This window comes from Chenopodium album, chromosome 11 (assembly GCF_948465745.1).
Source record: "Chenopodium album chromosome 11, dcCheAlbu1.1, whole genome shotgun sequence".
In the NCBI taxonomy this organism is placed as follows: domain Eukaryota; kingdom Viridiplantae; phylum Streptophyta; class Magnoliopsida; order Caryophyllales; family Amaranthaceae; genus Chenopodium; species Chenopodium album.
This window is the reverse complement of record NC_137844.1, coordinates 50,984,677-50,996,366: the sequence shown is the minus strand read 5'-3', so window position 1 is coordinate 50,996,366 and position 11,690 is coordinate 50,984,677. Positions and strand designations below refer to the sequence as shown.

Below are 11,690 nucleotides of genomic sequence, written 5' to 3'. Positions count from 1 at the left end.
GAAGAAAAGGACGAAATATTATATAAAAAACAAATAAGAACGAAATTAAACATATAAATTACCTTAGATGGGAGGGAAGATGAATGTGAATTTTGTGGGATTAGCATAAATTTTTGGGATTAGCAAAATCTTTTGCGATTAGCAGAGGTAGAACTGTAGAAATGGAGAATTTTTGAGGTTGAATTTTACGTTCAAGTTGAAATAGGATATTGGGTTATAAAAATTAAATAAGGGTATTTTAGTCTTTTGTTATTTCCATATTAATATAAATTCCCGCATCTAGGTTATTTTGTACTGCATTTAGTACTTGTGTTTTTTAATCACATGTCACTGTTTTTTAGGGTTCTATAGCTGAGATTTACAAATTTTGTATATCTCCGAGATCAATGGGGACTTGCTCATTAATTTAATATATTTAAAAAGAACAAACAACATGATGTCACGTGGCACAATTAAGCCTTAATGACTAATAGAGTTGATGTCCGTCAGTCATTTGGGCATTTGGTAATATCTTTTTTGGTAATTCGGAGGTATATTGTGAATAAACAAATAACTTAGGGACATACGTTGAAAAAATTGTATAAAATATAGAATAGTTATAAAAAAAAAAAAATTATATATATAAAAAAAGTTTAGGAGGAAAAGTAGTTTAAGGGTCCGAATAAGTTCCTTGTTCTCAACTTGGTTCTCATCATAACACACACTCTCTCTAGACCCTTAAACTAATGAGAAACAAATCGAGAACAAGGAACTAAAGGCCTGTTCACATTTACTGAAGTGAGTTGAATTAAACTGAACTGATTATAGCTGAACTGAACTAAACTGATTATAGCTGAATTGAACTGAATTGAAATGAATATTTTATGAGGAAATAAAATTAGGAGCTGAATTGAACTGAATTGATTGGAGCTAAATTGAATTGATGTTAAGCTGAAGTAAACAAGCCATAATATGGACCCTTAAACTAATTTTCCCTCCTAAACCTTATTTTTTTTTTAGGAAATTTTCATTATATTATGAAAATAACAAATTTAGTTTATATTCCCTTAAAACAATTGTGACGACATTCTAATATACTCCACAAACTTATAAAAAAAACTACGCAGTACGTTGTAAAAGTATTTTGAAGCAATTGCTAACCAATATATATTGACTTCCTCACATAACTAATTAATATATATCAAATTCTGAGCGTAGCCCTACCAGAAAATACAAAAAGCTGTAAATGAATTGAATATGTATACACTGTAATTTTAGCGCAATTAAACAATTTAACTATGGAAAATTTGACTTTTACTACCACCAAAACACCATTGTTTCACTTTTGTTACCCATCTAAATTTTTATTTTATTTTACTATCACCCAAACCCGAAAATTATAGGTTTTGCTACCACTTAACCTTATCGGTTAATATTTCCGTTTGTGGGGCTCACTTATCACCTCCTTCCATATTCTTCTTCTCTCCCCACGAATCTCCTCACAGCAGCTCCATTCCAAACCCGGCCCCACCCAATATTAGGCAATGCCATCCACAACACTAACCACAGCAGCCCCATCTCACCCCTGTTCGGCCATAGCTATCGGCAACAACCACCAGCAAACTGCTATTTGCAAACTCCAATTGTACGCTATTTGCAAACAATTGTATACACAGAAAAACCTGACCCCCAAAACTAATTTCTATCAATTATCTAGGCTTCATTTACCCAAAAATCATCGTCTTCCTCAACTAAATTGTATTCTTTCTTCACATTTTTTGGTTATGCAAATTTTGCCATGAAAGATGGAAATATTTATATAAAAATATACCCAAATACTAAAACTAAATTACCCATGAATAAAATGCAAAATTATACTGCAATTTAAAACCTTGAACATCTTGAAGCTTGTCTTCCAACATTCATTAACTCTTCTAGAACTTCATTGGTGCAGTCCATTTCCCAAAATATTCGCTCTTCGTATATGTAAAACTTGTATTTTAACAAAATTTGTATTTTTCAATCAATTAAATTAACCCCAAATCGTAATTCAAGAGAGTACTACCCAATTAAATTTGCAAATTAATTAATCAATAATCCCCAAAATCGTAATTAATTTAGCCCAAATCGAAAACCCTTTGCTCAATTATTTTAATTTGAGGCCAAGATTTCTTCAATTTATCAAAATTCTTTGCTGCTTGGTGATGGTGTTGGCGATTGATGGTAATGATCGGCGTGGTGGGGTGTTGCTGGAGAATGGGTGGGAGTTTGGGATGGGGCTGCTATGAGGAGGTTCGTGGAGAGAGGAGAAGAAGAAAGTGGAAGGAGTTAATAAATGGGTCCCTCAAACGGAAATTGTAACGGAAAAGGTTAAGTGGTAGTAAAATAAAATAAAAATTTAGATGGATAACAAAAGTAAAATATGGGTATTTTAGTGATAGCAAAAGTCAAATTTTCCTTTTAACTAAACGCAAAAGAGTTGAAAGGCAGAAGATTTAATTTTTAAGATAGAATTAATTTATTAAAAGTACTGCCACAATTTGTACTAGAGTTGATCATGTTAGGTTGGCTCGACCAGACCCAATTTAGGCCAGACTTTGGGCAGAAATTTTCGACCCGAAGTCAACTCCACTTGAAACAGTTTTCCTAAAGGTTTTGGACATGCATGGGTAAACTTTTACGGTGTGTTTGGATTGAAGGAAATGGAGGGAAAGGAAGGGAAGGGAAATGGAGAGATGGAATATCTTTCATTTGTATAACAAATGAGGAAGGAAGAGAATTAGAGGAGAGAGAAATGGAGGGATTAAATTACAGGAAAATAATCCCTCTAACAATGGAGAGATTTGGAAGGAAAACTCACTATTCTTCTCCTCCCTCCCTTTCCCTCCCCTCCTCTTCTCCTCCCTCCCCTTCTTTTCCTTCCTCTAATGTTATCCAAATACACTGTTAGTTATGTTTTTGATCCAGCCTGAAAAATTCATCTGGCCCGATCCAATTTTGTAGGCCCTTAAGCAAGTATTTTCAGCCCCAACCTGGTCCGACCTAACCAAGCAAATTGAATATTTTTTATCCTTGGCACACTCTGCCCTTTAATCACCTCTAAACTGTACTATGTATAGATTTGAAGGTATTAATTGAGCTGTGATATGTCTAGGGATTGCTAAAACATTAATCGCCTAGGGCTTTGATCGAAATTGAATTGCCTTGAATAATACTTGAAAGGGGGTATTGACTTTTGAAGGAGGGTTTAAGGCTTCAGGTTAAGGAAGGTATCCATAGGATAGAACAAAGCATGCAAAAATCAAGTCATCATCAGTTTGGTGCCGGTGAACATGCTGATCTCTCAACGTAGCTCGTTTTTCCCCACCGGCGTACTGAAATAAAGCTTACGTTGGCATTTGAGGATTACACGCCAAGTATGAGCATGCATGATAAGCAAGGTTTTAAGTCTACCTTGGGAAGCTTTGAGCTCCATTTTAATGGTTAGGTTGGGATTCTGTAGAATCAATGGATGACCCATCAACCAAAATTACCCAAGTGACTGCAGGAGATGAACCTATCTTTAGAATGGACCTCAAAACTTCTACTCTATAGTTACTAGCTTTAGTTAATAGAACCATACTTGTAAATAAAATTCATAGTTGCACAGCATTTTCATCAACTTGAAACAAGTGTGATACATTTCCAGAGGTACAAATGACAGTAACAGCTAAAATGCATTTGTCATATCAGTACATGAAAAAGATGCTAGATTGACAGTGAAGTCCAAAATTATAGAGCTGAGAACACTACAGATAAGTCATTAACTCTCCAATCAACTTTTCATACCCTTGCTCAACAATATCCAGTCATCTCAGTCAGATGTGATCCTTAAAATATAACAGAGCATTATGGGAATGATTTCCTTGTCTGTGTCAGGTACTTCTAACAAGTCGGACATAGTCAAAGTGCACGGATAAAATAGAACTAGGTTGTATGCACCATGAGATGGAAAATGGAGAGGCTGGTTGTCAAGAATCGGAAGAGAGCTGTGTTGTTACTCATTATTGTTAGACTTCCTGTAAGGCATGAACCTATGGTCCTTTGCAGCATTTCTCCTCCTCTTCTTTTCCATAAAAGAATCCAGCTTACCTTTTTCCTGATTATAGACAGTTGATCAATTAGTAATAAATACACTTAATTTCTTAATCATCCATCAATAATAAGAAAGAGGTAAGCACATACCTTGAGATCTTTGAACTTCTCCATGTTAATCCGATCTCGGATATCAGCTGCAACAAGAGAATCAAATGAGTTAGCTCATGGCAAAAACAGGTTAAAAGGATGAGTAATACATAGCTCACAAGCCTGAGCTAAAGGATATCACTGGTTAAATAAATTATGGGCAAAATTTGCCTAAATAGCACCAATCATGGACGAGTTTAAGGGTGTAATATACACTCTGAAGAGCACCACATTAGCCCTAGCCACAATATCAACTAAAGCCAAGGTGTGAGTCATTAATCATAAATAACTCCAGAGACCTCAGAATCTACTGGAGACGGGAGATTCATTATTTTCCCCTCTTTTCAAAAAAATACCCTTGTATCACGTGACCATACTGACCACTATCATTTTCAGCATCCTTGATCTCTCCTCTCCTTAAAAAAACCGAATTCTCTTAAAAAGCTTCGCTGTCGTTACTTAAGAAAACTTCTCTCCTCTTCTTTCCCTTCTCTCCCTCTTCCCAATTCTCTCAATCACTTCCCTGCATATACCTCGCTTGAACCTCCATTCACCCAATTCAAAGTCACATCCTTTTTAAAGAGGAAGCCTTTGGTACAAGATCCCATACTTTCATTTCGTTAAAAATCCCAAAAGAATTAAAGAAAGCAAAAAATATCAAGGAAAGGAGCAAAGGGTTTGATTATAGAGAAATCTTCAAGATTGAACAAAGAATAAAGATTTTTTTAAGAAAGACCCCATTTGAGAAGAGAAAATGGAAAAGGAGATGGAAAGGATTACATTTCTTAGCAAAATAGGGACGCTTTCCTTGCTTTACTGCTTCCCTTGCCTTCTTTTTGTGTTCTGAAAGAATTTGGTTTCTCCTGAGTTTTGTAGAGTCCGACTTCATTTGCTTGTCCTATGAAAACCAACAAATCAGAAATTAAAAAAAAATGAAATGACAATCGTAACTCCATAAGGATTAAAAAAATTAGCTCCAAGCAAAAAGAATAATGAAACTTACATCACAAAAGCTGCTCACAAAACAAAAACTTTGAGGCAAATATACTTACAATCAAGCCAATGCGACTTTTTATTTCTGTAATTTTTTCAGGGTCTTTAGATGACTCCAGCAATTTCTTTAATTCCTGTGAGAAGATGAAAATATTATGATGATGGCTCAAAAGACAAAAGATTGTTTGAAACAACTCAAACAAGACACAGCACCAGATAGCCAAATAAACGTACTTGCTTTTCAGCGGGAAGGTTCTCTTCATAGATGAAATTATATCTCTTCTTGAACCTGCATTGTACACAAAGTTCATGTTAATATTTGAATGATATAAGTCATGTAACAATGCAACTTTCATCAAATGTGTGTCAGATCATAATTAGATCATCATATTTTTTTTAATTTTTACTTCATACCATATAATTTCGTGAGGCTGATACACAAATTCCATCACCTATCTCTAAGATGCATTCCGTTATCCGCAAAAATAAAAAACAAGAATTGAATGAAAAAAATTAATATCAATGTCAGAATTAATTATTCTCAAAGATCAGCATTCGTGAAATTCTGGCACATACTAGACTATAAAATGAACATATTCACTAATAATTTATTACAAAAAAAAAATAAAAAAATGAATGAAATAATTAAAGGGTATCTGAAAAAAAAAACACAGAATGGCAGATAAATTTCAAACAGGAGCCTTACCCCTCTTCATCAAGATTGCCACAAAGAGATTCAAATCGTGGATCCCGTACTACCTGTTGATCACATTATAGGAGTGAATTAGCATAGTGATAATACGAAATAAAGCTTACTTACATAAACATTCAAAGGGATAATATAATTCCAGAGGAATAACATCAGCCTATGCTTCATTTTCCCTAAAGTAGCCGTATCATATACCAGACACTCAACATTGGTGTGACTTTGGAAACTTACATCAGGAAAAAAATTTCAGAAAATGGCCGAGTCTAACACACATGGATACATAACTGTGTCTTGACACTTTTAGCAGAGTTAGAGTAAACATTCAAAGGGACAATATAATTCCAAAGGAATAACATCAGCCTATGCTTCATTTGCCCTAAAGTAGCCATATCAAACACTAGACACTCAACATTGGTGTGACTTTGGAAACTTCCATAAGGAAAAAAAAAAATTCAGAAAATGGCCGAGTCTAACACACTTGGATACATACCTGTGCCTTGACACTTTTAGCCAAGTTAGAGTTACATAGATATAGAGAATGATAAACCAGAGTCCCCTAACTTATCATTCTTGCAATTCACATCATAAAAAGTTCTCGCAGAAGCTTACATATTGGTCATGTTTCATTCAACACATCTGAGTTTTACCTCTCATCCCAAGAAACAGGAAATCTAATTTGTCAAAATGTCAAACACCCTCAGAAAATATAAAAAATGGTAAGTCCAATAAATGGTAAGTCTCACCAATTGTTCTGGTACACAGTAACTGTCTTATGCACTGAAGATATCAGTAATACACATAGAAAGGTGAACTGCATACTGAAGTATAACTTAAAGCCTAAGCAAGCACTGAATAAAGATGAATCTTCGTATTTTGGAATAACAAAGAGCTCACTTCAGATGATTTCCTCTGTTTCAGAGTTCAAACACATCTAATTGCCAAAGGAAAACTAGAGACAGATAGCTAGGCATTAATTTTAGATTAACAAGATCATAAATTGGCAACTTCATGGTTAATCCCATAGTAAAAATTTAATTGTAGAAATCCCAATTGTAGACAGATGGTGAGACTTTCATATAAGGAACAACGCTATGATAATATCCCAAACACCCTAAAAAGGATCATCGCAATCATAATATTCCAATCCCCCTTAAAAAATAATGAAAAACTAATCATAATATACTAATATGTTAAACACAGGTGTTATGAAGCTGACCTTCTTAGGCACTTGAATCACTTCTCTGAATCTACTAACCGGCTTTTTGCTACTCACCTCCATTGGCCTTCATTCAAAAAACCAATACAAATACTCAATTTCAATTCCCAAACAGTAGCACTAAAATACATACTCCATATCAATTGCACAAAGTATAACAATAAGCAAGAAACCCATACATGTTTTTGTTAGCTCGCTTAGCCTTGTTCTCGGTTTCGCGCTTTCGGTGCAAAGCAAGGGTACCATCGGAACGGGCCTTCTGCAACTCTCCAAAAGGCACATCAGCAAGTTCATTCTCTATTTCAGCTTCCTCCTAAATTGACAAAAATTCCATCAAAAATTAACACAAAAACTCAACTATCCACACTTAAATCTCAAATGTATATCAAACCATGTAATTCAACAAACTAACATCTTCTTCACTCGAGGAATCCTCGTTTTGTTCGAATTTAATTTTATTCGAAGCAGGGAATAACTCCGCTTTCATAGTTCTGTCCTAAAATTAAAGGGTTTAGCAACAAATTAGCAACCAAATTAAATTATTCTAGCTTAAGATATGAATAGAAACGATAATACTGGTTATCATATTTTAGTAATTAAATTAATTATAACTAATAATTCGACAATCTATTCACGAAGAACCCTAAATTGAATCAAATTAACGATTAACAGAATATTGAGAAATTGATATTCTATGATGAAAAATAACATCTTACCACAGAATGGAGAACTCAAAAGTACGCTACAATGGAGGAAAGAGAAAGCGAGAGTGAGTTTGAGGAGTCAGCTATGGAGAAATTGGTTTAGGGGGCGCAAAGCTCTGTTAAGCGAGAGTGACTTTTTTTTAGCAAAATTTGCATTTTACCTCCCACAAATAATCCACTTTTTGAAAATTACCACACATATGTGGATGTCAAGTTGGGAAAACTACAACTCTACAAGGGTAAAAGTAAAACTAAGGGCGTGTTTGACGCTAACTTTTGAGTAGTTTTTAGGTAGCTTTAAGTGGTTTGACCAAGTCAAATCACAACTTGACAAAAAATGTGAGTGTTTGACAAAGTAGTGGTTAGTGTAGCTTTTAGGGGAGGAGGTAGCTTATGAAAAGTTAGAAAGATTAGCTTTTGAAATTGGAGGTAGCTTTTGAGGTATGTTGAAAATTTAATCTATAGTTTTACAAATAAAATGTTGATTTTTATATATAACAGCTAGTCAACCGCTACTTTATCGAACACTCAAATCTAAATTATTTATCTTCACAGTTAACAGTTTGTTGACAGCTAACAACTACATACACAGGTCACAACTACACACAGCTACAGCTACCTTCACAGCTATATTTTGCCGAACATGCCCTTAGTCTTTTATGTGTGGTAATTTTAAAATAGATTTTTTTTTTATAATAATTTTAAAAAGTGGGTTATTTATGAGTGTAAAATACAATTTTATTTATTTATTTATTTATTTATTTATTTATAATATATATATATATATATATATATTATACGAGAGAAAGAATAATACTCTCACCGTCCCTTATTGATAGTCCCTAGTAAATTTACATTGGGTATGCAAAAAAGTAGAGAGAGAAAGTAAGTAAATACATGGAAAAACAAATTTTACATGGAAAAGTTAAATTTACACAAATATTGTTGTAAATTGGAGAGCATATTAATAAATTAATATTAATGGTACTTGAAAAAAGCAAATGAGACTATCATTTTGGGATTTAAAATTGGTCATAAGGGACTATTAAAAGGGGACGGAGGGAAAACTACTATTATTAATTACGGAGTTATAGTCCTACGACATTTGTAAAACACATATTTAGGAAATGACATACCCCCTTTGTTCATAAATAATTAACACATTTGACTTTTTTCACTATTCATTGTATATTTTGTACAATATTTATTAAGTAAAAAAAAAGTTTTTTTGACTTTTACCACCAAAATAATTCTAAAAATTGTTTTGTACCACTTACCGTCAAGAAAACCATTAAATCTAATGGTTTAAAAAAAAAAATTCTTCAGTTTTCATGCGCAAAACATGTTATTAATAGGTTTAGGGGAGAATTTTGGCCCGATAGATCGAATTTGAGGTCAGAATTGACTAAAAATGATCGAAAATACCTTGTTTTGCGTGTTTAAAAATATCTCCCAAAATTCCTAAAGATCATGTGTTTGGCACGAAAATCATAGAATTTAAAAAATTTCGTTAGGTTTTTTTACGGCTGGTGGGAAAAAACAATTTTAATATTTTATTTGATGGTAAAATAAAAGTTTTAGAAGTTTTGGTGGTAAAAAAATAAATTTTGATTTTTTTTTGTGGAAAAGTAAAAAAAAAAAATCCTAAAAAAACTTATATATTTTTCCAGGGAAGATTCAAAGGAATTCCTATTCAAATTTTACTTCATATTAAAGTTTCTATTTGACTTTTCCTAAAAAAAAAAAAAAGTTTCTATTTGACTTGTACATGCTAAAAAATGAAATTTACGAAGAAGTATAAAAATTTATGCGAAACAATTATAATTAACAAAATCCATTAAAAACCAATTTGTTAATTTTAATTTAGATGAGTCATTTTTTTTTACATGTCTCCCAACCTTTAAAATACGAGGAAAAAAAAAACCTATTTTAAATCAAGTTGCTTCTATATTTTCAATTTATTTCTGAAATAGTTAACTACACAAAATCAATTAGTAAGCCTCTTGATTAGCTAGCTCAAAATTTATTAAATAATCATTGTTGACACCAAAATTTTGTTATTTTAGGTGTTAAATATATGTAAATAAGAAGATAATATATCAAAAAATATTAGATGATAGAATCTCTTAGAATATACCGTATGATTAATATCTTGTATACTACTCTAAGACTCTCTATATAAAGAGAGTTTTTTCTGGGGTTTTAACGAGGCTTATATGGATAAGTCACAAAGAAAGCATATATTTCCTACTACCAAACTATCATTGTAGGTAAAATCGGAATAAGTCGATAAGACCTGGTAAAACAAGCCCTTTGAAAATAGAAATCAAGAGATATGAGGGTTGTAAACATACAAATTATAAATAAAATTATTATTTCCGCATATATTTTTTGCCTCTTTATTGTATATTATGTGCTTGAATTTTATGGTTTACAAATTGACACGCTCGATGGGATGATTTTCGCTCTTTAAGTTTCAAAACTTGTAGATTTAATGGGACATGTCAAATTTGCTTTCGATATCAAATCTCCACAACAGGTCTCGAGGGGGCATTTGTTAGACACCGAAATTTTGTTAATTTTTAGGTATCAGATATATGTAAATAAAGAGATAATATCAAAAAAAATATATATAAGACATTTATCTTTAAGATTTCGTAGAATATTTGATAGTAGTTATTCTGTTTACTAATTTACGACATTCTATATAGAGAGGGTTGTTTTTAGAATTTAACTAGGCTCATATGACAAGACCTATACTATAAACAAATATCAAAACCATAAACCTTTGGAGAGAGGAATCGAGAGATCCAAAAGACTTGTAATCCCATATATCATCAATGAAATTATTTTACGACAAATACAAGTTTAATTTATCTGCCTGATAAATGAATTTTTGTTAATCTGGTGGCATTTATGTAAATATATTGAAAAAGCGTGGTCATTTATTCTGTAATTTTGGTGAGTTGTCCAATTACTGTTTGCAACTTGCATTTAGAAAATTACATATGTACCCCTCAACTAGTACATGAAATGACACATGTACCCCTCTACTAATACTTGAAAAGAAGAATTAACTAGGCTCAGCTCATTATTTTAGGTTTGAATTTTTATGGTTTACAATCGTAATAAACCTATTATTTAAAGTATTATGTGCATTTATATATATAAATAGATAAAATAAATTATACTCTTTTCCTATGGGATAATTGTCTACAGTCTATTCCATTTTCCAAGTCCAAAGCACATTTTAATCACGCATCCTTAATCTTAACAAACACTTGATATAATTTCTTGAAAAGTTAAAGAAATTTATTAATGGTTATTGATAAAAGTAATAATAATCTGTACATCAGATTTGTGGAGTAGTACCACCATAGCACATGAAGCGTCCAAATCTATTAGTCCATCCATAATCAATGACACGATAATGTGAATTGTCTGTATAAGTTTCAATCTCATGAGGGTCATTATCTTCCTTCAAATTTTCATCCAACACTACAATTGAATTACAATAAGCAGCATATTTAGGGTCTGATACCACGGTAACCATTTCCCATAGGTGGTAAAGGTTGATCCACAGGGCCATAAGCTTCTCCACCAAATGAGACTTTAGTTGCTAACATTGACAATCCAGTGAATATCTCTTTAGGCCAAAATCCTTGTAAAGTTTTTTCCTCCCCAAATGTAAACCACCAATTTCCATCTTTCGGATCCTTTGTAATTACACATTAAACAAACCAAGTATAAATTTTAATCCCTTAATTGACAACTTAATTAAAGTATAAAGATTACATTCAAATTATGTAATTTTCTCATGTGAAGGGGTGTGATAGAATATAAAAATCAATTCTAGTATTTTACT

At 32.4% G+C, this 11,690-nt stretch overlaps 1 protein-coding gene across 2 annotated transcripts; it reads right to left on the bottom strand.

Moving 5' to 3' along the window:
- Nucleotides 1-3,617: 3,617 nt before the first annotated feature.
- LOC145569094 (rRNA biogenesis protein rrp36-like) lies at nt 3,618-7,977 on the bottom strand. Of its 2 annotated transcripts, none has more exons than XM_081628462.1 (10): nt 7,838-7,977; nt 7,534-7,617; nt 7,301-7,434; nt 7,122-7,188; nt 5,903-5,955; nt 5,431-5,485; nt 5,256-5,330; nt 4,984-5,101; nt 4,204-4,250; nt 3,618-4,117 (listed from the first exon to the last, which is right to left on the bottom strand). In XM_081628462.1, exons 2-10 carry the CDS (start codon nt 7,606-7,608, stop codon nt 4,016-4,018), a joined length of 726 nt encoding a protein of 241 aa, XP_081484588.1. In that variant the 5' UTR covers nt 7,609-7,617; nt 7,838-7,977; the 3' UTR covers nt 3,618-4,015. The 2 variants fall into 2 exon arrangements, with proteins under 2 accessions (XP_081484588.1, XP_081484589.1); XM_081628463.1 differs by having other exon boundaries at nt 7,534-7,612; nt 7,838-7,931.
- Between the last annotated feature and the right edge of the window lie 3,713 nt (nt 7,978-11,690).